This window comes from Pantherophis guttatus, chromosome 11 (genome assembly GCF_059756535.1).
Source record: "Pantherophis guttatus breed Tessera chromosome 11, ASM5975653v1, whole genome shotgun sequence".
Taxonomy (NCBI): Eukaryota; Metazoa; Chordata; class Lepidosauria; order Squamata; family Colubridae; genus Pantherophis; species Pantherophis guttatus.
Window position 1 is genome coordinate 23,339,627 of NC_142073.1, and position 26,772 is coordinate 23,366,398.

Consider the following 26,772-nt stretch of genomic DNA (forward strand, 5'->3'; position numbering starts at 1 on the left):
TGAGAATCCCACAACATGTTGTCCTTGCATGAAACCCATATATGGGTCACATTCCAGATGGAAGATGATGAACGAGGCTTCCAAAGAGGGAGGCAAGGCTATTGCTCATTGGCAACATCAGTCATCACAGGCCCATAAACTGATTTTCCAAGGTGAAGACAAGTTAAGAGAACTTTACTGAGTCAATCAGTTCCTTGTCTATCTTGCTTAGGGTCCTTAGGACACTAAGAATTATTCAGTGTGCATCAGAAATTTGTTTGTGCTTCCTAACCTTTTCTAAAGCCAACTTGAATATCTGCCCATGTGAGACTCTAATCCAGAGATGTCAAACTGGATTTCTTCACAGGCCAGATCAGCATTGTAATTCTCCACAGGCCGGCAAGAGGAGGGGAGACGGCACGGATGCCTCCTGCAGTACCCTCCCGACCAAAATGGGGCAGGGGGGCACTACCCTCTCTGCCCCGTTTTCAGTCTGAACGGCCTCCTGCAACACTTTACCAGCCAAAACAGACGAGGCCTCCGTGCGGCCCATTTTTGGCCGTCAGGGGCACCGTGGGCTGGTCCTTTGATATTTCCAGGCCCACGGGCCTTGCGTTTGACACCCTTGCTCTAGTATAAGTATCATTTGCTAGCAATGGAAATGAAGGGCATTCTGAAATAATTTGAACCCTCTAATAAATGATGAGGATGGACACCAAAAGATGGGCTACAAGTTTTGAAGCTAGCACTGTGACTCTAGGTGTATGTAGTCCTTAACTTATAACCAGTTGCTTAGTTATGGTGGATCCCAAAAAAAGGGGCTTATAACCAGGGGTGGGTTCTACTTACCTTTACCACCGGTTCGCAATGGGATCGCGTGAACCCGCGAAGCTTCTGCGCATGCACAGATCACTGATGATAACATCCGGGCAGTGGGCGGGGCCTCCCACCGGTTTTACTACCGGTTCTTGTGAACCAGTCCGAACCGGAGGCAACCCACCGCTGCTTATAACCCAGATTTGAAGTTTCAGTGTCTGCCGATGGCACTCCCCCGTAACTGCATTTTGGCCATTTGCAGCATCCAATGTGACCGTATTTTATCATGTGTTTGCTGGAAGCCAGCATTTACATCTGTTTTCCAGAAAAAATCTACCCCGTACCCCCCTTTTTGATCACAGAAAAGGTCATAAAATTGGGTGCAGTATTGTGGCTGACCCCGTTTATGACCGTCGCAACTTGCCACCAAAAGTGTAGACTCACTTAGTCATAAATTGAGGACTGGCACTTTGGGAATTTTGCTTACTGTTTCAGCGGCCCTTTTTATTTTATTCCAACAAGTAGCAACTTTTAAGTTGTTCGTTTTATACTGGCCACCAGACTAATTAAGAGTGAAGAGATTTCCACACAATGATAGAACTTCAAGAGAAACCTGATCTTTCCTGCTGCTGCTTCTTTAAAAAAACTGTTCACATTGCAGTGCAAATTGATCTCTTGAAATGACTGTTTAATGTTGCTAGTCCTTTGAAAAGCTCCCTTTGTGTGTTGATATATCATAACTCTACCAGCTGCATAAAATGCATTATTAATAAGCACCATGTTAACACATGGTTACAAAGAGCAGATCTAAACAGCAACCAATTAGCAGGTTAAATAATGCAGACGCCAGTCTTTAAACATGAATTATTGACTTGTCGCTTCTTTTTTCCTCGTTTTTTTAAAGTATTTTTGTTTCTAATACTTCTAAGTATCTCTGAAGTTAAATTTTTAATTTAGCCTTAATTGCAACATGGTTAACAGTGTATAAGAAAAATCAAAGTGTTGGAATTCTTTGCTTTTTTTGTTTTTCTTTTCTTTCTATGCCTGACTGGGAAAAGATGAGATTTTTTCAGAGTAGCAGAGAGATGCAACATTTGCACTTTCCTTTGGAATCAAGATCCAAAACGTTCACATTTCCCGATAAATATGCTAACGGATCTCCTATAAACTTTTAAATATTTTTCTTGGCAAAGTGAGAGCTTCTACAGCTTCTGATGATCCTAGTTACTTCGATAAAGTGGTTAGTGGGTATTTCAAATGCCAAAAGGTTGAGAATCAGGGCTTTAAGTTTCCTAGGAACAGCATGGAAAAAAGACACCAGGGCTGGAATATCTGCATCACGTTTGTGTCAGCACTTCAAGCTGCATTTACTCTAGTGCTGACATAAAAAGGAGAAGCGGAGGTGTCTGAAAAGGGACGTTTGATTTTTCACCTACTTATTTTCCCTGGAGATAATATCCCCTAGGAGATGGGATGGGAGGGGGGAAATTCCTTTGAGCTGGAGCAGTAGATAAAAGGGGTAGAATGACTTGGAAGATGGCCAATGAGTGCAGAGGAGTGGGGAACGGAAAGGGAGGGTTTTGGGTCTGGAAGTCAGTGTTGGCTTCGATGGAGTCGGAATTAGAATGTCGTGCTTAATAAATAGGAGTTTTTCTTCAAAGACTTTGTTTGAAATGCAATTTATTTGAGACGACCTCGAAACCTGACAGTTTGACCACTTTGTAGGTAGCTTACTCTTCCCTGCCTTCACAGAGGATTATTTGTATACCTAACATGGCACCAGTTTATATTGTCCATATGATTGGTTATTTTTTTTCTATTGGAATAGAATTATTATGGTCCCTGAGCAGAATTCTAAACAAAAACACATTAAAAACAAAAACAATTAAAGCATTACAATTGGTGGTGGGTGCATCAATAGGAAATCAAAGTCTACCTAATTTCATAGGCAGCCTATAAGAAAACTACAGTAGCTGGACACCCGTGCTTCGCTATGAAACTATGTGATCGGGTGTGATAACTTGATACTTAAAGCCTGAAACTTAATGTAGAATGTATAACTCTGTAGCATCAGAGCGTGTTAATATAAGGCAACTGGCCGTTGGAACCGAGGGGGAATAGAATGTCCCAGCCCACAGGCTGGATGAGTCACACGCTGGCCACGCCCACGCCTGGTTTAGTGAAGGGGTAGCATCAGAGCATGTTAATATATGGCAACTGGCAGTTGGAACAGAGTTCTTTTCAGATGGGGAGGGGGTGTAGAATATCTAGCTCCTTAGCATCAGTGTGTGTTAATACTGTATATGAAATACTAATGATCTGATGGTCATTTTGACAAATCCTTTCTTAGCAAGTACCTACAAGCCAAGAGGAAGGTACGTGCCAAATTTCAAGTTTGTAGGCTTTATCGTTCTGGAGATTTCGTGATGAGTGAGTGGTATTTGGCTTTTATATATATATATAGATATACCTACATTCAAGAAAACTGCATCATATTGATTTCATAACTATACATAAAACAGATCAGAACTTCCCAGATGTTGGTCATCATTTTGTACTTTATAATTTAGGGAAAAGAGATAGAAATCATGGAGAGTGTATTTGGTACTGTATGCAGGATATAGTAAATAAATAAATCACAGCTCCTGTTTGGGGGGGGTTCTTTTTATGCTTCCCTTTTGGAATTCACTCAGCATTTCACCTATATTGTTTCATGATCCCTGAGTTTTAGAATTTATAAATAAGAACCAAGTGCAAAAATATTAGTTTCAATTTAGAAAATGTTTCTCTAATAATAATCAACAGCAGAGTATGATGTTTATCTTCAAGGCATAGTGCAATTCTTTTTCTTCTTACGTTCTGGGAGACATGCAACACCAAGATGGGGATTCTCTAGAAACAAAGCAGGCTGAAGCAGCGTAAGTTTAAAAAACCGTTGGAAATAACAAAATAGCAACAGAATAGAGAAGCGGTTCAGAATGAAGGGCAAATCCCATCCCCAAATAGCCCACCCAATATTCCAGATTATATTCTGTGATCATTGTTGCAATTTAAAAAACTATAGGGGTTCATATGCCAGGAAAGGAAATAATGCCATACAGGCATATTTTACTGATGTAATTTTCCAGTGTTTGAGGGGCTACCACAAAGGGGAGGGGGTCAACTTATTCTTCCAAGCATCTGAAGGCCAGACGAGGAACAATGGATGGAAACTCAAGGAGAGAAGCAACCTGGAATTAAGGAGAAAATTCCTAACAGTGAGAACAATCAACCAGTGGAACACAAGTTGCCTTCAGAAGGTATGTGTTCTGCCCCAGCTCCGGATTCCCAAGGATTGTGACACACACCAAGGGTCCTTATCAAAGTTATAACGTACCAAGAATAAACAAAGTCCGGCAAAGGTTGGCAACCAGCCCAGAAAACAAGATACGATAAGACACTCACTCTCCAAAATGCTCTGTAATAATTACACGTTGTTTCCAGCAAGAAATTACTAACTGTGTGCGACTTAAATAGGCTAAGGGAGTGGCCAATTATCCTCAAACCTTACTCTCGAGGAGACCTCCTCCTCCTGAGTAGCCACTCCTGCCTTTTGGCAGCCCTGTGTGCTCGAGCATTGAGGAGAGGCTCCTCCACTTCGCTCTCTCCACTTGAAGGAGCCTCTGGAGGTTCTGAAGGCCCTGGCTGAGTCTCTCTGCCTCTGGCACCACATCTTCTTCAGCCTCCTCGCTGTCCGATGCGAGCGCCGGCTGCGCAGGCTGCTGGCACGACACCACACCAGCCTCCTCGTTGTCGGGATCAGCCACGATCCGCGCAGGCCGCTGGCAGGCCACAACATTGTGGTTGCTCCATCACTGGAGGCTTTTAAGAAGAGACTGGACAGCCATTTGTCTAAAATGGTGTACTCTCCCGCTCGAGCAGGGGATTGGACCACTAGATGACCTTCAAGGTCCCTTCCAACTCAGTTATTCTATGTCTACTGATGTTACAAAAGTAGGATCATAATTTGGATCCCTAGTCATTCAGCTTGTCTTAGAATCCTAGTTAGTAGTTCAGTCAACTAACAGCAGTTCATTTAGTAATCGTTCGAAGTCACAACAGCCCTGAAAAAAGTGATTTATGACCAGTTTTCAACTTATGACACAACCATTTCAGCACCCCCATGGTCACATGACCAAAATTCAGGTGCTTGGCAACTGGTTCATATTTATGACCGTCGCTGTGTCCGGGGGTCATGTGATCACCTTTTGCGACCTGACAAGCAAAGTCAATGGGGAAGCCAGATTCACTTAACTGTGTTACTAATTTAACACCTGCAGTGATTCACTTAACAACTCTGGCAAGAAATGTCATAAAATGGGGGCAAAAGCCACTTAACAAATGTCTCACTTAATAACAAATGTTGGGCTCAATTGTGGTCGTAAATCAAGGACTACTTGTAATCTGCTTTATATTGTTGCTGGTATCAAGATTTATATTGACTGTTTCCCTATCACTATCATTAAGTGTTGTACCTTATGATTCTTGACGAATGTTATCTTTTCTTTTTATGTACACCGAGAGCGTATGCACTAAGACAAATTCCTTGTGTGTCCAATCACACTTGGCCAATAAAGAATTTTATTCTATTCTATTCTATATTTACAATATAAATAGCCCCAAGCATATATTAACCCAAGAAAGAAAAAAGCAGGCACTACAGTAATTATTTAAAATTATTTTTTTTTCATATTACTATTGCTGTATTGGCCAGCACAGAGCAAGTAACCCTTGCCAGGACAAAAAAATTCCATCTATTCTTGGAGAAAATTCCTTCCCAACTGCCGAAGTGCCAATCATTGTCACCTTGGATAAGCTGACAAGTGCCGTTAAGTGAAGAGTTCCCCATGGAGTATGGGGGAAATCCTGAACTTTAACCAAACCATTGGCAACTCTCATCTGATCTTGGCTGGACTCCCAAGTTAACTTTAAAACAAAAACAAAAACTCAAAGGTAGCAGACAATTTTGGAAATATTGCCAAGGAAACTGGAGTTATCCGAGGTGAGCTTGGTTTTAAAAACATACCCTTATTTTTTTTCCCAAGTATTTATTAAGATACTCGTGGTACATTTATCTTTTTAATCTTCTAATCCTTTTGTAACTCCCCCTTTTTGAAATAAATTGTGTTTGGGATGGTACAAGTGTTGGCCAACAATGTCAATCAGGGGTGTCCAATTTTGGGCAATTTTAAGACTTGTAGATTTCAACTCCCAGAAGTCCCCAGCCAGCAGGAAACAAACGTTCTTTTAAAATCAATCCCGGCTCCAAATCCCCCGGCCCCAAATCATGAGATACAAAGCACTCTTTGTTCGTAAGACTTAGCTGGGATTTTATTAGCTAAAATACCAATGCTAGAATCAGAAATGTCAATAGAAAAATAAAAACCGGTATTGGGAGATTTATTCTTCCCTCTGTACAAAGATTGGTTTTGCACTTGCTGCAGGGGTCAGTGGCATGCAAACGCCGTGGGCATTTGCCGGCAAGAGGACAGGTGCAACTCTGGCAGGTTTGCAAAGGAAACATTTGCCGCAAGGAAGGAGTCCCATCAGCCCTGCCTTTAAACCTTAGTTTGTGGGAGGCTCCTAACAAACCTCTCCACCATTGCACGAAGAGTGTGTATGTGTGTGTGAGAGAGAGAGACTCTCCTCCTCCTCCCATTGCAAGTCAACGTGTTTGCAAATGTAGATATTTGGTAAAGGCAGTGAATGGAACAGCTAGTCCTGTTCTTACATTTGGATGAGTAAGAGTGAGTTTTCACTCTTTATTCTTTTTTCAAGTTTCACCAAGCTCCCTGCTGCTGGGTAATAATGAGATTGCAGATTCAATTCTTCCTGACTTGGTTCATCCTTTCATCTTTCATGCTCACTAAAGCTAGAATTCCAACCCGCCGAGTGCAAACAATCAAGTGAATTCAGGAGGCTGAGGGGAAAAAAAGAGTTTTTTAACCTCCTCAAGCATCTGGCTCACGAAGGAAGTTAGAAAGGCCTGGCAAAACTAAAGGGAAAGTATAAAACAAGAGAGCTGAGAGACCAATTTGCCAGTGGAAGGAAGATCATCCAGCTGGGGTGATCACATTCAACCAGCTCCGGAACGCATCGAAAGCGACAGGCGTTGGAACGATCACGAGGTTTTTCTGACATTCTGGCCACTTCATCACGACCCATACATTAAAAATGAGAACAATCACATTTTAAACCTTTACCGTTTAAAACGCATTGATGGGCCAGCTGTCGAGAGCCGTAAAATGCACTTAAATTCGGGGAGGGGGCACAGTGAGTGGGAATATGGCAAAGGAGGACGAGCCCGATCACCTGTGAGCTGAGGCAAACTTCCCTGGCCTGTGTTAAGCCTCCTATGTCAAGATACAAACCACATTTTTGGCATGTGTCTTTCCGTAAAGTGGAGCGGAAAAACTCGCACACAACTCATTTCTGACTAGGTCGATTGAGGAAATCCTTCACAGTGATAAAAATGGGGTGGGGGGGGAGACGCTTGCAGGTGGCCTGCCTGTGACCCACAGCACTTCTTTTTTTAAAAAAATAGGATTAATTGAGCTCAGAGGAAAATGGGTTTCAGAAGACACCCCGATAATCATCCAGGAGGCTTCACAAACATTGAGGTGTGGGGAGGAGTGGGGTGCAGAGACAGGACCTTTTGGGGAGAGAGAGAGAGAGGGATGGTGTCAAATTCCTGATAAATGAGGAAGTCTAAAGGACATGTCCTCCCTCCCTCACTCCCAGCAAATGAATCCTCTCATGCCCTTAGGGTAAATACACTGGGATCTGTCTCCGTGAGGCAGACTGGTGAGCTCCTGGGCAGCAGCGCGTGGCTGCCACTGAGAAAGGGCACTGATGGGATCCCAGGAGGGAGGGCAACATTGCGCCCAGGCACTTGTGAGGTCCCCAAAGCAATCCGAGCCTCTTGCCTGCGGGGAATGGAGGATTCCTGACAAGCATATCCAAAAGTGCAGCCGCTTCTTCCTTCCTTCCTTTGAACCCACCCAGCAATAAAGGGTGAGGCTCTTGTACGTTTCCCACGGTTTCTTTGGGAGTCCACCAGAAGCGAATTAAAAGGGAGCCTCCCAGGTTTCGAAATGCATTTCCGGTCCTTGCCTTCACTCCTCTGTCCCCTGCAATAAAACCACCTGCCAGCAAAATTACATTTTAAATATGTCCTGTGCTCTTGAGGTAGCAGTAAAGAATTTTCCTTCTTGGACTCAGCACTAACAGGGAGGTCAAACACTTCCCGTCGGAGGGGGGCAGGTTGATGCGGCTGCTTGGGCTGCCTCCCCTTCCCATTTTTCCCTAGGAAAGGCTTCAAACCATCAGGGTGAAGCATTCTGCACCCCGTCCCAGCAGAAACCCCACTCAGCATTGTTACCTGAGTTACCCACTCAGGTAACACAGAACAGTCACCCCATTCCTTTTTGCTCTCTGGAGTCAAATCGGCCTCACTCCCACAACCTAAACCAGATAACCATACTTTAAAAAAACAAAACAAAACAGAAACGCTCAGGTTGGCACTTCAGGTTACAAAAATGTCACAACTTATAAACACAGAATCGGTTTTTCGTTCGAGACCCGGCGCCTGAAGACTCGTTCACCAACAGCGGTGAGTGAGAATATTTCCACATTTCCTTGTGGGTCATTCTTCTTATTCTTAGCCCGAGGACAATCCCTCAGGCAGTATCACAGTGCGGACATTGAAAGCAGCCAAGTCAGTGGTGATGATGATGATGATGATGTGTAGAAGGACCCACCACTCTCTTGACTTTGGCTGTCTGACCTTAGATGAGGGAGGTCCTTCGGGGAGACCCCTTGCCTCAAATCCAGGGCAAGGTTTCTTCTCAACAAGTCAACCTCAAGTTAAGCGAAGCTGTTGCAAAGCTCTCTTTCTTTCAAAGAGGTATTGCGCAAAACGGTTTTGTGGCAATTTCTCACGCTTTTGAAGCTCCTGTTCCGTGATTCCCAAGCGACACTCCTCCAGTGGTCTTCCGGGACCCAAGGAGGGAAGAGGGCTAAAGGGTAGCCAAAATCCGTAAGAAGGAAATTATCACCACGCAGAAGGTCTGTCCCACTCCCCAAGTCAGAGCCTCAAAGGGGATCATCTTCTTCCCAGCAGCTCGGTAGACGCCGGCAATTGCAGCACCTGTACAGAAAAAAAAAGGGGGGGGAGAGAACATCTTCACTGGGCTGCCGCATACCTTGGGGGGGGGGGATTTCTCCCCAAATACAGGTAGTTCTCGATGTAGGATCATAATGGGTGATGTGTAAACCAGATCTTTCCCCTGCTAGGATCCATACCCCAACAAATCCTGCCAGAATCAACCTACTTGTTAAGGTCCCGGCAGCTAACGGCCCAATGAGGCTCATCAGGAAGATGCTCACTGGCATGAATCTGCCATATCGGTGCCTCCGGAGAGTGAAAAGAGCCAGCAGTCCTGCAGGAATGTGGAAGAAGAGAGACGATACCAGTGCCCACAGGAAGACTCCATACCACATCTCTGCAGTTGGGAGAGGAGGGAAGAAGAGCTGAGAAGGACAACCTTGGAATGGCTCCCACCAATAACCTTCCAGTGCAGGGGTCTCCAACTGTGGCAACTTTAAGACTTGCGGACTTCAACTCCCAGAGTTCAACTCTGGGAGTTGAAGTCCGCAAGTCTTAAAGTTGCCACGGTTGGAGACCCCTGCTCAAGTCTACAAGTCTTAAAGTTGCCACAGTTAGAGACCCCTGCTCCAGTGCTTGCTCTCCCCATAGGCAAAGATCAAGCCATTTCTCCAAAATGGCAACATAATTAGCTTTTTCTTAGGTGGGCCCTCCAACGGTTTGAAATGGACAGCTTCCAGAAGAACCGGGAATTCCAGAAGGTGGAGCTTCCAGGTGGAGGAGATTCGCTCTGGAAGGGATTCCACATTCCAGTCAGGTTAGACCGGTGTCTCTCAACCTTGGCAACTTTCAAGATGTGTTCCAACTTCAACTCCCAGAATTCCCCAACCAGCATCGACAGCCCTTTGCAACATCCTGCGGGTCACGTTATTGCATTTTATGCATTTTGACAAAAGCAGAAGCAATGGGCTTGCTGAACCATTGTTGCATTGGCTTAATGACAAAAAAAGCTGTAAAATTGGGTCAGTAACAGGTTTATTTTATAACTGTCAAGACTTAACGGACAGGCTCCATTAAGATCATATGCTGAGAACTACCTGTACGTCTTTCCTGGTACCTAACTTTTAGTGAGCCACTTTGGTGTACAGGTATTCCTCAGTTTAACGACGGTCATCGTGACTGAAATTTCCATCACTAAGTAACATGGTTTGTAAAGTTTAACATCTCATGACAGTTCCGCTTAGCGATGGCAAATCTGGCAGGCCCGGGGACCATCATTAAGCAAAGCTTGTGGAGTGAGGAAGTAGCTGACTTCCTGCCGGCTTTCCACACGGTCAATGGGGAAGCTGGCAGGAAGCAGCAAGTCCTCTGCGAGCAGGTCAGAGGCTGCTACGGCCCATCCTGAAGGCCGCTGGGGTTGAGGAGTAGGAGGGTGTCAGGACTGTCATTCAGCTACGTTATGCACTGCTTGCTGTCAGCCTGCCATGGGGTGGGGGGATAGGAGATTGGCGGGGTGGGATAAGGGGAGGGTTAGCATGAGGAAACAAAACTATGCATCACGCCTTGTGGATCACTGACCATTCCAATGTCACACGAAGGAATGCAGAACCATCCAGCCTGCGAAGACAGGGACTGTTACCCAAACAATTTGTTACCACCTAATTGGACACTTTGGGGGGTGGAGGATGTTGGATGGAAACAAGGGAAAAGTTAACCATATTCTTTGGGTGTGAAAACTCCAGATGCAGCTTTGCTTCTTCTGTAACTACTTGGCTTTAGTAGACTTAGAATAACTTCATTGTCATTTTGAATGTACACTAATCAGCATATGTTGGGCTTGGTCTCTGGGTGTTATGTGAATTTTGTTGTATGGGTATACTGTGTATATACATACAATGACAATAAACTTTATACATATAAAAGAATACATTAAAAATGAAATTTCAAAGGTGATGGTAAATGGGGACATGACAGAGAACTTGGATATTAAAAAAAGACACTAGACAGGAATGTCCACTGTCCCCTCTGCTATTTATACTGGCCCTGGAAGTATTAGCCAGAAATATTCGACAGGATGAAGAAATAAAAGGAATGGAAATAAAACAAGAGAAATATAAGCTACAGGCGTTTGCAGATGACTTGGTCTTTATATTAGACGACCTATTAGAAACTGGACCTGGACCAAAGTTAATCAGAAAGATAGAAGAATATGGGGAAGTTGCAGGACTGAAAATAAAGACAAGATGAAGATTTTAGTTAAAAATCTGAGAGATACACAAAAGAGTGTTGATGGAAAGAATTGATATACAGATAGTTAAAAAAGTGAAGTACCTGTGCAACAATTAAAGAGGACAATTATATGAAACTGATGCAACAAATTAAACTAGATTTGGAAAAATCTGCAACTGTCATTAACAGGAAGAATAGCTGCTACAAAAATGAATATTTTATCAAGACTATTATATTTATTCCAAACAATTCCAATAAAATTGGGGGAAAATATTTTGAAGAACTAAATAATATTAAGATATATTTGGCTAGGGAAAAAAGCAAGAACATGTTTGAAAATGTTCAAGACTCCAAAAAAAGAGGGGGCTTTGGACTGTCAGATTGGGAATTGTACTACCAGGCCTCGGCACTTACATGGGTGAAAGAATGGATCAATTTGAGGCATAAAAGACTATTAACTTTAGAAGGACACGACCTTCAAGTAGATTGGCATGCCTTTTTATGGTATGAATAAGATACAAAAGTTACTTTCAAAGACATTATGTTAGAAATGCACTGTTATCAGTATGGTTTAAAATTAAAGAACAACACGACTTGAAAATACCAGTCTGGCTTTCCACAATGGAAGCATTGATACATCCTAACGTTATTAATATGAAAAAAATTGTAAGATATTAAGATATTTTGAATGAAAAAGGGGGATTAAAACGCAAGCAGGAATTTAGTAGTCAAGGGATGGACACTGCATGGGGGCCACAAATGCAGATTCAATCTCGATATGAGAAAGATGCTTAAATGTATGGTTTCATACATTGTATGACACAGTTTAATTCGGATGTATACATGTACATGGCGAGAAAAACGAATCTTGCGAGTTTACCAGACGGATGGCTGTTCCAGAATCTGGCAGTCTTGCTAGAAATACTTCTCGTAAGTAGTAAAATGTACTTTTGGCTAACCATGGGTACAATCTTCTTTTCTAACTGACAGAGTTGGGGCAAGAGGGCTGCAATATACTAATATATTGCAGCTACTTTCTCAGTCCTCTTCGTCCACTATCAGGCATGTCTGCTCTTTTGTCCAACTCAAAGGAAGCTTAACTAACTGTAGCTACAGCTGTAATTTTGCTAGGGAGAGTCGCTAGCAGTGCTCAGTTCAGACTATGATCTACGTTTCCCACAGATGTTTGATGAATGACGTGATATTATATATAACTCTTCCTTCCAAGTAGGAGCCAAACCAAGAGTATCTGAGATAGGAAAACCTGAAGTATGATGAGTATTTGTGTAGTATTGTGTAGCGTATGAGTATTTGTGAGCACATAGTATTTGTGCCCATACCACTAGATGAGATCGCTAGGGCTCGCTGCCTTAGAAGAGTGAGGAAAATCCTCAGGGATAACTCACACCCTGGTCAGCCCTTCTTTATTCTCCTACCATCGGGAAGGAGGTATAGAAGCATAGGCAGCTGCACAAACAGGCTGAAGGACAGTTTTTATCCATGGGCTGTCAGACTCCTGAATGAAAAATAACTATAACAACATAGTATGGTTGACTTGCGGGACAGGCTCGACGTGCAGTAAATTCACAAGGTGCAATAGGATTGGGTGTTTGTTAGCAGGATTCACTGGGATAGGGATTTTCTGTCTTTCACTGTGAGTTGTATTGTGTTGGGTGGGTGTGTGGGTGTGGGTGTGCACGAAGGGAGGCTCAGCCAATCTCATAGTACACATGTTGCACTCTGACAACAAAGGTTTGAATTTGAACTGAAAACCTGAAGTATGCTCATGGCACCTAAGGTCGGGCTATCAGAAATGCTTAAGTCCTTGTTTCCCCGAAAGGCTTGGCAGGGCTCCAGGAAGGTTGGGCAGGTGGCAGCAGCTGCCTCCAGGTGAGCCCAAGAGGAGGGCAAAGGCCAGCTGGGGGGGCGGGGCAGTGCAGGGTGGCCAAAAGGGCAGAAATGGGGAGGAAGGAGAAATGGAAGCAGTTGTAAAGGCTGTTTCTGAAAATTGCCCCACCCACCCAAACACCAAAAACCCCAGATAAGGTTTGATGTTAAGGTTTCCCTGATGGGTCCTCTGGGGCAGGGGTCTCCCAACCGTAGACACTTTAAGCCCGGAGGACTTCAACTCCCAGAATTCCCTGCCCAGCAAAGCCTAGCAACTTTAAGGCAAGGGGGACTTCAACTCCCAGAATTCCCTGCCCAGCTGCCAACTTTAAGGCGGGGGGGGGAATACAATTCCCATAATTCCCTGCCCAGCAAAGCCTGGCAACCTTAAGGCAAGGGGGACTTCAACTCCCATAATTCCCTGCCCAGCAAAACCTGCCAACCTTAAGGCAAGGGGGACTTCAACTCCCAGAAAGCAAAGCTGGGTGGGGAATTCTGGGAGTTGAAGTCCTCCAGGCTCAAAGTGGCTAAGGTTGGAGACCCTTGCTCTGGGGCCCTCCAGACTCCAACACCCATAATTCCCCGCGGACGGGGATGGTCAGTTCCCTCCCATCCTCCGCCAGGAAAGACACCCCGCCCCCCTCCCAGGTGTGAGCCCCTCCGGGAGGGGATGATGGGCGGCGTAGTAGCCCCAGCCCTACCTGTGAAGTGGCAGAGGGCGGCGGCGCAGGCGGGGCTGGTGGCGTTGCCCACCCGCGGGATCAAGCGGAGGCTCAGGATCTGCTGCAAGAGGCCGCCGGAGTCGGGCGGAGACGCCCCGCCGCCTTCCGCCATCCCGCCGCCTCAGCCGCGGCATCCCGTTGACGAAGCCAGAGAGGAGCGCGCCCAGAGCGGCGCCAGGCGCACTTCCGGTAAGGGCCGCTTTCCGCCCGTCGCGGTCGCTCTAGGATCGCGGCGCTCTATGGTTTTTTTTTTTTTTTTTAAATAGCTCTTCCTTTTTTTTCCCCCTCCCACCTCCTCCCTTGGAAAATTACACTTCCCAGAATCCCATTCTTCCTGTTGGAGAAGGCGCTGTTCATTCACCGACGGTTAAGGCCCTCGTAGCCTTGGCCATCCGAGTCTTTCCAGGCTTCCTGGCCCTCAAGTCGAAGCCCAACTTCTTCTTTTTGCAGCGCCTCTTTCTTTTTTCCTTCACCGACCTTTCTTGCGAGTCCAGGAGGAATTATCGTCGAATGTTTAACGCCTGGATCGGTCCAATATTAAAAAAAATAACGTTCAAATCATCACCACAGGACGGTCTTCCACGGGCTTGCTGCTGTAGCGCCGGGAATTACTTCCGGGGGAAGAAAGGATCTGGGGGGCGTATACTTCCGGGTTGTCGCCTCGGGGCGTGTGATCCGTAAGGTTGGAGTCGCGCCGGAAGAGCCATGTCGGATTCGGAGGATTTTTCGTCGGAGGAGGACGAGGATTACCTGCCCTCAGGTGGGGACCCCGAGGCCTCGGAGGGGGCGCGCGTCGCTACTCGCAGGCGGGCGGTTTCGGCACGCGAGGCAGGACGGCGAGGCCTCCGGGTCAAGGCCTGTCCGTCGACTCCCAACATCCGGGCTACGCGCTGAGAGCGTCACGTGACATCGGCCCGGCACCGCTTTGGATGGGCGAGTCCAACGCGGGTTGCTGGAGGGGGGGGAGGGAGGAGAAGGACGGGATGATGGTGCTGGGTTGCGGCACCCTGAAAAGGGAAGGCGTTGGGCTGCAGACGATTGGTTGCTCGCCCGCCTGCCTGCCTGCCGGCGCCGCTTCTCATCGGCTGCATGGAATAATAGACCCGCGTTTCTCGGAAACTTTTAAGGCCGGGCGGACTTCGACTCCCAGAATTCCCTGCGCAGCGAAGTATATAAAGTCTGCGACCTTTGCTGGGCAGGGAATTCTGGGAATTGAAGTCCCGCCCCCCCCCCGGCCTTAAAGCGGCCAAGATTGAGAACGCCTGGTTGTAGTCTTTGCAAGGAACTGCGGGCTCCCTTCCCTTCTGAGTGCCCTGGAAAGGTGAAAGTTCCCTGCAGCCAGACTTGCTTTGGGATGGATGGAGTAAAAAAAATTTATTACCAGTTCTGTGGGTAATAAATGGCTTGGGCGTGGTGTGGCTTGGTGGGCGTAGCAGGGGAAGGGGAAGGATACTGCAAAATGCCCATTCCCTCCCCACTCCAGGGGAAGAATACTGCAAAATCCCCATTCCCTCCCCACTCCAGGGGAAGGTTACTGCAAAATCCCCATTCCCTCCCCACTCCAGGGGAAGGACACTGCAAAATCCCCATTCCCACCCCACTCCAGGGGAAGGACACTGCAAAATCCCCATTCCCTCCCCACTCCAGGGGAAGGATACTGCAAAATCCCCATTCCCTCCCCACTCCAGGGGAAGGATACTGCAAAACCCCCATTCCCACCCCACTCCAGGGGAAGGACACTGCAAAATCCCCATTCCCTCCCCACTCCAGGGGAAGGATACTGCAAAATCCCCATTCCCTCCCCACTCCAGGGGAAGGTTACTGCAAAATCCCCATTCCCTCCCCACTCCAGGGGAAGGACACTGCAAAATCCCCATTCCCACCCCACTCCAGGGGAAGGATACTGCAAAATCCCCATTCCCTCCCCACTCCAGGGGAAGGACACTGCAAAATCCCCATTCCCACCCCACTCCAGGGGAAGGATACTGCAAAATCCCCATTCCCACCCCACTCCAGGGGAAGGATACTGCAAAATCCCCATTCCCACCCCACTCCAGGGGAAGGATACTGCAAAATCCCCATTCCCTCCCCACTCCAGGGGAAGGATACTGCAAAATCCCCATTCCCTCCCCAATCCAGGGGAAGGATACTGCAAAATCCCCATTCCCTCCCCACTCCAGGGGAAGGATACTGCAAAATCTCCATTCCCTTCCCACTCCAGGGGAAGGATACTGCAAAATCCCCATTCCCTCCCCACTCCAGGGGAAGGACACTGCAAAAATTCCCACCCCACTCCTGGGGAAGGATACTGCAAAATCTCCATTCCCACCTCACTCCAGGGGAAGGATACTGCAAAATCTCCATTCCCACCCCACTCCAGGGGAAGGATACTGCAAAATCCCCATTCCCACTCCAGGGGGAAGGACACTGCAAAATCCCCATTCCCACCCCACTCCAGGGGAGGGATACTGCAAAATCTCCATTCCCACCCCACTCCAGGGGGAAGAAGTCACCCAGCCAGCTTTCATGCTAAGGCGGGACTATAACTCACCGTCTCCTGGTGATTGGCCCAAAGTCACCCAGGCAGCTCTCATGCCTAAGGTGCAACTAGAACTCACTGTCCCCTGGTTTCTAGGCACCCCACTAGACCAATGAGAGCCATGGTTCTTTTGAGGGTGGCATGGAGTCCCAAGCAGCTACTTCTCAAGAGCCAGGCTGGCGACATACCTTCTTAGTGGTGCTGTTTTCATATTTTTAAATCACCAAAATGGAGAAAGAAACCAAGAAACAGGGTTTTTTTTCCAAATTTTGCACCAGTTGACCCCGCATATCTCCGGTCTGCCCAAAGATAGATGAAGGATAAAACTTTCCTCGGTGGATTCTTTTTCACGTTTCGCTCCGATGGCAATGCTCCCTTTTTGCTCAGGCCTGGCTGCTTGGCTAACGTACAGTCTAGTCCAGTGTTTCTCAACCTTGGCCACCTGAAGATGCGTGGACTTCAACTCCCAGCTCTGCTGGCTGGGGGATTCTGGGAGTTGAAGTCCACGCATCTTCAGGTGGCCAAGGTTGAGAAACACTGGACTAGTCTGTCATTCCCCCCCCCCCCCCCCACCGGATCCTAGTGACAACCTGTACCCTTTGGGTTGTGTTGATACAGGGGAAGAATACAGTGAAGACGATGTCAGCGAGCTGATAAAAGAAGACGACGAGGAAGAGCAGAAGCTGCAGCAGCCAGACTGGAAGAAATGCAAAAAGGACGCTAAAGGAATCGCACCTCGGTAAGCATAAGAGGGAATTTGCATAAGAGGAAAAGAAAGAAAAGACAAATCTGTGGTTTTGCTGCCCTTTTCGAGATTACCGTATTTTTCGGAGTATAAGACGGCACCTACCTTTTTTTGGTGAGGAAAAGAAGAAAAAGAAATCTCCCTCTGCTTCTGTCTCTGAGCAGCTTTGCCTCCTTGCAGCAAACAGCCTGCTTTACTTTCAGTTTCGTTTTCAGCATAGCTTGATTAGCACAAGGAAAAAAAAAATCTGCTCCAGCAATTTACCTCCTTGCAGCAAGCAGCAGAGCCCTGTGCAAAACAGCTGAGAGCAAATCAGCTGAGAGTTGGGAGGCCGATCCAATCAACTTGTGCTAATTAGGCTGTGCTGAAGCTGAAAGGAGCTGTTTTTTTCTTGCTGTTTGCTTGCAAGGAAGTAAATTGCTGGGAGGCAGAGGCCAAAGGTGGGGACCAATGGGTGGGCGGGGCTGCATTCGGTGTATAAGACGCACCTAAATTTTCACCCCCTTTTAGGGGGGAAAAAGGTGCGTCTTATACGCCGAAAAATACGGTATGTATAAAAGTGCATTTTTTTCAGTGAGGTGTTTTATTTGTAGAAAGTGATGAATAAGGAGAGCAATTTCATCGAAAGAGATGAAGAGCTGTGTGAAGACTCGCGAAACTCCCACATCGATTCTGGTCAAGTTTCGGATTAGCTTTGAGATAGGCCTGGTATTAGGGATTAGTATAAACCAGGGTTTCTAATCTTGGCTACTTTTAAGGCATGCAGACTTCAACTCCCAGAATTCCCCAGCCAGCATGAATAGTACCATATTCAGCATGGCTGGCTGAGGAATTCTGGGAGTCTAAGTCCACATGCATATTTCAAAGTAGCCAATGTACAGGTAGTCCTCGACTTACAACACTTCGCTTAGTAACCGTTCAAAGTTACAGTGGCACTGAAAGAAGTGACTTATGACCGTTTCTCACACTTACAACCATACCAGCGTCCACATAAGGCATATGAACAAAATTCAGATGCTTGGCAAAACCGTCTCATATTTATGACGGTTGTGGTGTCCCGGGGTCATGTGATCCCCTTTTGAGATCCTTCTGACAAGCAGAGTCAATGGGGAAGCCAGATTCACTTAACAACTGGGTTACTAACTTGACAACTGCAGTGATTCACTTAATAACTGTGGCAAGAAAGGTTGTAAATTAAAGCAAGATTAACTTAACAAATGTCTCGCTTAGTAACCCAAATGTTGGGCTCAATTGGGGTCATAAGTCGAGGTCTCCCTATAGAAACCCAGGTATAAACTAAGTGCCTTAGCCAGTGGTGGGAATCAAATTTTTTAACAACCAGTTCTGTGGGCGTGGCTTATTTGGGGGTGTGGCTTGGCTGTCATGTGACCGGGTGGGCATGGCTAGCTGGTCATGTGACTGGGTGGGCGTGGCTACGCGCATAGGGACTACTCAGAGGGCTGGAAAAAGTGGTTTCTGACCAGTCCTCGCACTTAACGACCGTCCTCATATTTACACCTGTTGCAGCATTCTTAACAACCAGAATGTTGTAATTCCTTACAGGATTAACTCTGTAAAGTGGAAAAAAACAGAAGATTTCTTCTAACAACCGGTTCTCCGAACTGCTTAACTACTTAACAACCGGTTCTAGTGAACCGGTGCAAACCGGTAGAATCTCACCCTTGGCCTTACTTAGCCCATATTTCAAAATTTGTTTCCTTTTCTTGCCTGTGTAAAATGCCAACAGTGCCTTATCTGTTGCCCTTTCTACTTAACACAAGATTGCTCAGGGTTGTCTTCAGGATGTGGTTTTAAAAAAAAAAAATCAGCATGGCGACCCCAAGGGGTAGCACCTCAGTCACGCTGTTCTGGCAGCCATCTTCACTTTTTTTAGCCAAACCCTGCAGTCACTCCCAAATAATCTTTGCCGCCATTTTAGGTTCTTGAATGGTAATTTATTTGCTGATAACGAGAGACTTTTTCCCTAGGAAAAGAAAGAAACAACACAGGCTTTCCTTAGACGTGGCTGAAGGAGAATCTTCAAAAGACAATAAAAGCGATGAGGAGGACGGTGAACCGGGAGAAAGTCACAACACGCGTATAAACGAAAACGAGGAAAGGAAAAAGGAGGAGGCGTTGTGGGCCAGCTTTCTCAGTGATGTTGGCCAGAAACCCAAAGTGGTTTCCGCAGAACAAGCTCCCTGCAACCAGAAACACACGGTAAGGAGAAAATTGCCGTTCAGACACCGCTGTTTGAAACAAAAAAGGGAAATTTCCATTAAAGTTTGTTCAGTTACCGTATTTTTCGGAGTATAAGGCGCACCTTTTTCCCCCTTAAAAGGGGGTGAAAATTTAGGTGCGTCTTATACACCAAATGTAGCCCCGCCCACACACTGGCCCCCACCTTTTGGCCTCTGCCTCCCAGCAATTTACCTCCTTGCAAGCAAACAGCAAGAAAAAGCAGCTCCTTTCAGCTTCAGCACAGCCTAATTAGCACAAGTTGATTGGATCGGCCTCCTGACTCTCAGCTGTATTGCTCTCAACTGTTTTGTGCAGGGCTCTGGTTTCTCTTCAGATCGTATAAATCTTTCGCCTTTTGCAGTACTGCATTCTAACCACTGCACCACAGTGGCTCTTTAATACAAAAAATATTAATTGTTGTATTAAATCGTTCTTTTTTTTTAATAATAAAAGGCTGATTAAAGACTGTAATAAAGAGATGCAATTTGATTTGTGAATGAAGATATAATGTAGTTAATTTCCCCTAGAAAGATTACAGGAATAAATATGAGAACTAGAGTTCTGACAAGCCATTAGTCCACTCCTGAATGGTATTTTAAGCACTACCGCATTGAGAGTATTGCCCTAATTAGGTTAATGGGCTTAAAAAGATCCGCACTTGGGTGTTCTCACAACATGCTAAATTTGGTATCAACCATGAATTGTTTGGCCAATTGATTCAGCATTTTGAGGTGCATTCTGGATTGCTGGGTACATGGCCTTAGCAGTGGATGCCTTACAAAACTTGCTTTATTCCCTTCACTTTATTTGAATTGATGGTTTTCTTAAAAAAATAAACCCTATCGTCAGGGTGGATTTGATTTAAATCGAGTTGATTTAAATCAACTCGATTTAAATCATAATTTTTAAAGAGCAACTGTTATCTCTGCTACTCCTTTGACCCACTGTTGACTCACCGATAGTCCCAGTGTTGCAGAATATACAGCCTCACGCTACATAACTAAGCTCCATTTCATGCTGAATAAACTGAATTATTTATGTATCTTAAATAGAAAACTACCTTACGATAGATTTTTACCCCAAAAGTTTTTTATTAAAATAAATTCGATAAAAATCAAAAAAATCCAATTTAAATTAAAAAAAAATCTGATTTTTTTGATTTTTTTAAAAAAATCATTGATTTTTATCCACCCTGCCTATCGTGGCTTCCATCAGGATCACATCTATTGTGGATGCAGAAGAAGGGGAGACAGCTAAATCTCTCCTTGGTTTCATAGCCACGCTAGCCTTTTGCTCTAATCGGGTGGACTTCAAAACTTTTAGCAAGAGGTTCTCTGCCCAGTTGCTGGGTGGGCATGGCCTAGTTGGCCTCGTGCACCACGGCGGGAGGGGCATTTTAGCCCTCCCCGGGCTCCAGAGGCGTTCCTCGAGCCTCTTGGAGGGTGAAAACAGCCTCCCCAGGCTCCAGAGGCCCTCTGGAGGCAGGAAATGGGTCCATTTCCGGCCTTCCCGAACTCCCGGTAGGCCCGTTTTTCACCCTCCCTGAGCCTCCGTGCCTGGCCTGCACTTACCTGCATCCAAAACGGGCCACATGGGGACTCCTGGGAGAGGTGGGGCGGGGTGGGAGGGGCCAGCCAGGAGTGGGATTTGGGGGTTCTCCGAACTGCACGGAATCTTAGCTAGAGGTTCTCTCAAACCCCTGCAAATCCCCAGCAGCCCCACCCCTGGCTCTAATGATAACGTTTGGTTAGAATTCGGATTAACGGCTTCCCGTATGGCCTTAAAGAAACTATTAAACCCCACGGAACTGGGCAAGATCAATGAAACTAGTACTAAAGAGAATCCAGAAGGTATTCTGGAATCTCGGAAGCTGCAAGGAGAATTTCCAACCCTCATTTAGAGGCACAGAATCAAGATCACGTGGAGTATTAGTGCCGCTTTACAAAACCCTAGTAAGACCACACCTGGAATCCTGCAACCAATTTTGGTCACTACACTACAAAAATGATGTGGGGACTTTGGAAAAAGTTCAGAGAAGAGCAACTAAGATGATCAAAGGCCTGGAGACTAAACCGGTTTTGGGTCTGGCTAGTCTAAAGAAAAGAAGGATTGGGGTGACAATATAACAGTATTCTAGTACTTGAGAAGCTGCCACAAAGAAAAGGGAGACAAATTATTCTCCAACGCACCAGAAGGCAGGACAAGAAATGGTTGGAAAGTAACCAAAGAGAGAAGCAACCTGGAATGAAGGAGAAACTTCCTAACAGCGAGGACAATTAACCAGTAGAACAGCTTGCCACCAGAAATTGTGGGTGCTCCATCACGGGAGGTTTTTAATTAGAAACTGGACAGTCACTTGTCTGAGATGGTATAGGTTCTCCTGCTTTAGCAGGGGGCTGGACTAGAAGACCTCCAAGGTCCCTTCCAGCTCTATTTTATTTTATTCTGTTCTTTGATTACTTTGAAGCACTTCCTCACAATTTTATCACTACCGCGACTCAAGTCGCTGTTTATGAAATACGCCACCAATGGACATGGGCTCTGTCTCTTGATTGTGTTCATTCTCACTTCCATTCCTTTTTTAGGGAATGGAACCCCCTCCAAAAAATAATCCTCTTATGTTAAGCTTTCTGATCAGACAGGGTGGAACTCAACACCATAAGGGCCATCTGCATTCCGCCTGGTTTCAGATCTAAACGCAAAGACAAAATGGCCGGCGTTTCTGGTATTTGACGTGCTTCAGACCAAGACTCCAAAGAAGGTTCATACGGAATAAGACTGAGAACCTAAAAACGGAACCAGGCTGCCTGCAATCTTTCCTGGTCACAGAAAGGTTGAACGTATGAATCGGCGTAGGGCAGAGCAGCTTTAAGACTTGTGGACTTCAACTCTCAGAATTCTCCAGCCATCTGGCTGGAGAATTCTGGGAATTGAAGTCCACAAGTCTTAAAGCTGCCAAGTTTGAAGACCTCTGGTGGAGAGTTTCCTGCTTAGGCAGGGGGTTGGACTAGATGACCTACAAGGTCCCTTCCAACTCTGTTAATCTGAATTTACTTAAAGGAAAGGGAAGCAGTCAGAGTCCGTCTGAAATCAGTTAAATGTGCCACATCTCTTATTATATAGAGCATGAATCTCCAGCCTTGGCCATTTTAAGACTCATGGACTTCAACTCCCAGAATTCCTCAGCCAGCTGAGGAATTCTGGGAGTTGGAGTCTGCGAGTCTTAAAATGGCCAAGGTTGGAGATCCCTGATATAGAGGATTGATCAAAAATAGTCCTCAACCTATGACCAGTCACTTAGTGGCTGAAGTTATGACAGATATCCCTGGGGTCATGTGACAGCAATTGGCATCAGGCCTGCATTTATAGCCTTTCGCAGCATCCTGAAGCGTGACTGCATTTTACGATGATTTTGCCAAAAACCGGCCCGTAGGAAGCCACTATTTCACTTAATGGCCACAGCTTAAGCTTTATGACCACTGGGGGGAAAAAAGATTGCAAAATCAGATCAGTCACATGGGTGATCCAGTTTACAACCGTCATGGATTATGACCGTAACGGGCAGGCTCCATTATAATCATAACTCAAGAATTACCGTATTTTTCAGAGTATAAAACGCACCTTTTTTCCCCCTAAAAGGAGGTGAAAATTTAGGTGCGTCTTATACACCGAATGTAGCCCCGCCCACCCACTGGCTCCCACCCTTTGGCCTCTGCCTCCCAGCAATTTACCTCCTTGCAAGCAAACAGCAAGAAAAAAACAGCTCCTTTCAGCTTCAGCACAGCCTAATTAGCACAAGTTGATTGGATCGGCCTCCCGACTCTCAGCTGATTTGCTCTCAGCTGTTTTGCGCAGGGCTCTGCTGCTTGCTGCAAAGAGGTAAATTGCTGGAGCAGATTTTTTTTTTTCCTTGTGCTAATCAAGCTATGATGAAAACGAAACTGAAAGTAAAGCAGGTTGTTTGCTGCAATGAGGCAAAATTGCGCAGAGGCAGAGGGAGATTTCTTTTTCTTCTTTTCCTCACCAAAAAAGGTAGATGCGTCTTATACTCCGAAAAATACAGTATCTTATTAGCCAGAAATATACCTGCCTCCTACCTCAACTTTTACTGAATTTAAAGTAGCTGTGAGAATGTTGGGCATTTGTATCATTTGAAGGTTGTATAATAACAATTTCAGGTTGCTAGCAACCATATAACAATGTCCCTTTCAGTGCACTTCTGTTATGGTAATGAAATGGTAAGGAGTGATGCGAATGAGACTTTGATCTGTAACAATCCCTCGATGCAGACATGTTTTCTCTGAAAATAAATTTTTCTCTGTGCTTCTGTACCTGGGCAGGAAGGACCCGAAACTCTAAAAACTAGGAATGAGATTTGCTGGGTTTCATAAAATGAAATGTGATTGTAAAGCTGAGTTGAATTTACAAGAAAGAGGACTTCAGGCAATATTCGGTTAATTGTGGCAATGGGGAGCGGAGTTTCCATCATTAAGGGACACAGTTGTAAAGCACCTGACTTAGTGACAGACCTTGTGGCACTCCCAGTTGCCCTCATTAAGCAGATCACCACCGGTTGTTAAGCAGAGGCAATCGTGTGGCAGCCATTTCTGACTTCCTGCTGGCTTCTCCGTTGACTGCTTGTTGTAGGAAGTTGTCGAAGAAGATTTCAAATGGTTATCGCGTGGCCCCAGGACACTGCTCATCACTGCCTCTCATTCAGCACTGTTGTAAGTTCGAACGGTCGCTGAACCAGTCGTCATTAAATGAGGGCCCCATATTGTCAGCCCTTTGAGGTAACCCAGACAGGAAGCCCAGACTATGCACATTAATTACCCTCTTTCCCCGAAAATAAGACCTCCCCTGACAATAAGCCCAATCGGGCTTTTGAGCGCATGCGCTAAAATAAGCCTCCCCCTGAAAATAAGCCCTCCCCAAAAATATTTAAACGCAGAGCTGGAAATCAGGTAAGACGGCAAAAGGAGCCCCGTCTTGCTCCACGCGCCCCAAAATAATAAGACCTCCCCGAAAATAAGGCCAAGCACTTATTTCGGGGTTCAAAAAAAATTATAAGACAGGGTCTTATTTTCGGGAAAACACGGAACCACTTTTGTTATAAATCTCCAGAATCTGGAATCTGTAACAGAATCTGAAAGCACATTCCCACCCACGTCCCCTTGCCTTTACTTTCCAGAGAATTAGGAAAGGTCCCTTTCAGAGATCCTTTCTCCATCTCAGCCCTCCTTTTCCTGTCCCCCAAGGTTATTCGCACAGCCCATTGCAACTACGGACAAGAGAGTGACATTCCTGCACCCCACTAAACTTATGTTTTCTTTTGATAATCCAAAATGGATTTACCTACAGGTGGTTCTCGACCACAATTGAGCCCAACACTTCCGTTGCTAAGTAAGACGGTTGTTAAGTGAGTTTTGCCCCGTTTTGCGACCTTTCTTGCCACAGCTGTTAAGTGAATCACTGCGGTTGTTAAGTTAGTCACACAGTTGTTAAGTGAATCTGGCTTCCCCGTGGACTTTGCTTGTCAGAAAGTTGCAAAAGATGGTCACATGACCCCAGGGCATTACAGTTGTCATAAATCTATGCCAGTTGCCGAATTTTCATCACATGACCCCGGGGATGTTGCAACAGTTGTAAGTGTGAAAAACGGTCACAGGTCACTGTACTGCTGTAACTTCAAATGATCACTAAAACGAATGGTTGTAAGTCAAGGACTACCTGTATTGTGCTAAACCGACAACGGATCACAAAGCCCAGATAAGACAAAACCTAAGCAAACCACATTATAGATGAGTGGAAGGTATAAACCTGTGATGGTGAACCTGTGGCACGCGTGGTGGAAGTGGCACGCAGAGCCATTTTTCCGGGCACGTGAGCCATCGCCAAACTCACCTGAAGCTGTGCATGCATGCATGCGCCCCTTCAGGCCTCTGGTGCACATGCGCGCAATTCAGGGGACCCAGCTGGTCCTGCACATGCGTGCGTTTGCGGGTGCGATGACTGGTGTGCAGCATGCGCCTGCGCAGAGAGTGTTCGCGGGTGTGCAAAAACCACACGCATGTGCAGAAGGTGAGATTGCACACGCAGCACATACCGGGGCACATGCACGTTAGCACGGATGGCACACACGAGCGCGCCCAGCGCGCGAAGCACGTTCCTGTTTGGCACTCGGTAAGTAAAAGGTTCGCCACCACTGGTATAAACCATTTAATATGTTGCATGCATTGAAAGAGCCTGAGGTACCTCCAAACGCTCAAACAAACGTGTCTTTTTTATTATTGTTTTTTATTTCCTGTTTTGGTTAGTCAGCCGATGAGAAGAATGTGTGCAAGTCTCAAGGGGAGCCAAAGGAAACCGAGAGCAACAAAATCACTGTCACTAAAGTGTTTGACTTTGCTGGCGAAGAGGTGAGGTGAGTTCCGCCTGTTCCCTTTGCGTTCAGCTGCTCCATTCAAACAGCAGGGGACAAGGGCCATGTTATAAATTGCTTTTTCCCACAAAACCTTAAAACATTGCACAGGATTGTAAAACGGCAGAGTTGTATTAAGGTACACATACAATAGGCAAATAGGAGTGGTGCGATGGCCTACAGGCGAAGCTCTCGCCTCACAATCAGCGGGCTGTGAGTTTGATCCTAGGTAGAGGCAGGTATTTCTCTCTCTGGGCACACTGAGAATATATCTGCTGAACAAAACTCCGCATTGGCGACAGGAAGGGCATCTGGCCATTAAAACACTCTGTTAGATCCATTCAGTTGCCCAGACTGCACCCCACAAGGGATTATGGGGTCGTGAAAAGAAGATGATACAATAGGCAGATAAGTGCCTGTTTGGATTTCCTCAAAGCTGGAAACCTTTTGATTGAACGGATCACCTTAAATTCTGCTTTAAGTCCCAAAAAGTGCTTCTTTGCAAAAGGCAACTGGACTTTCTCAGCATTTTCTTTGGAAACATTGTAGAGCTGCTTGGATGAGTGTCAGGTTTCGATGCTATCTCAAAATAAATGAATTTCCAAACTGCCGATCTTTAAGGAAATTTTCTCTTTATTTGAGCACAGCGATCTGACCCTGGCTCTTTCGCGGTCAGTACTGACCTTTGCCCCCCAATCCCTCCCTTTCCGATCCCCAATTCTCTGCTTCTCATTGGCTATCTTCCAAGTCACTTTCCTGATCCCTTCTTCGTCAGATCACAGGAATGTCTCCCCCCCCTCCCGTCTCCGAGGAGACAGAATCTTCAAAGGGATTTAGTAGGCAAAAGTTCAAGCTTCTCCTCTCTTTATATATTCAGTGCTGGGACGCTGACATTGAGAAGGGAAACGTCTTCAAGGAAAAACTAAGTCCAGTTGCCTTTGGAAAAAGCACCTTTGGGACAACCATGACCTGGATGACTGAGGATCTCCATAAATCAGAGGTCTTCAAACTTGACAGCTTTAAGACTTGTGGACTTCAATTCCCAGA

At 45.9% G+C, this 26,772-nt stretch overlaps 2 protein-coding genes across 4 annotated transcripts in view; one reads left to right on the forward strand and one right to left on the reverse strand.

The window, feature by feature from the left end:
* Positions 1-6,139: 6,139 nt before the first annotated feature.
* Positions 6,140-14,412, reverse strand: TMEM170A (transmembrane protein 170A). 3 transcript variants are annotated; one of them, XM_034425530.2, is made up of 3 exons: positions 13,759-14,412; positions 9,168-9,338; positions 6,140-8,983 (listed from the first exon to the last, which is right to left on the reverse strand). In XM_034425530.2, the coding sequence occupies exons 1-3, from the start codon at positions 13,889-13,891 to the stop codon at positions 8,853-8,855; spliced, it is 435 nt and encodes a 144-aa protein (XP_034281421.1). In that variant the 5' UTR covers positions 13,892-14,412; the 3' UTR covers positions 6,140-8,852. The 3 variants fall into 3 exon arrangements, with proteins under 3 accessions (XP_034281421.1, XP_034281422.1, XP_087733142.1); XM_034425531.2 differs by having other exon boundaries at positions 9,168-9,275; positions 13,759-14,408; XM_087877016.1 differs by having other exon boundaries at positions 9,168-9,366; positions 13,759-14,148.
* Positions 14,396-26,772, forward strand: part of CFDP1 (chromatin remodeling protein CFDP1) — a 43,118-nt gene continuing 30,741 nt past the window's right edge. Inside the window, exons 1-4 of the mRNA XM_034425529.2 lie at positions 14,396-14,539; positions 16,937-17,057; positions 19,052-19,283; positions 25,622-25,728. Of these exons, the coding sequence (XP_034281420.1) occupies positions 14,485-14,539; positions 16,937-17,057; positions 19,052-19,283; positions 25,622-25,728 (515 nt within the window). The 5' untranslated portion in view covers positions 14,396-14,484. The remainder of the gene's footprint in view (positions 14,540-16,936; positions 17,058-19,051; positions 19,284-25,621; positions 25,729-26,772) is intronic.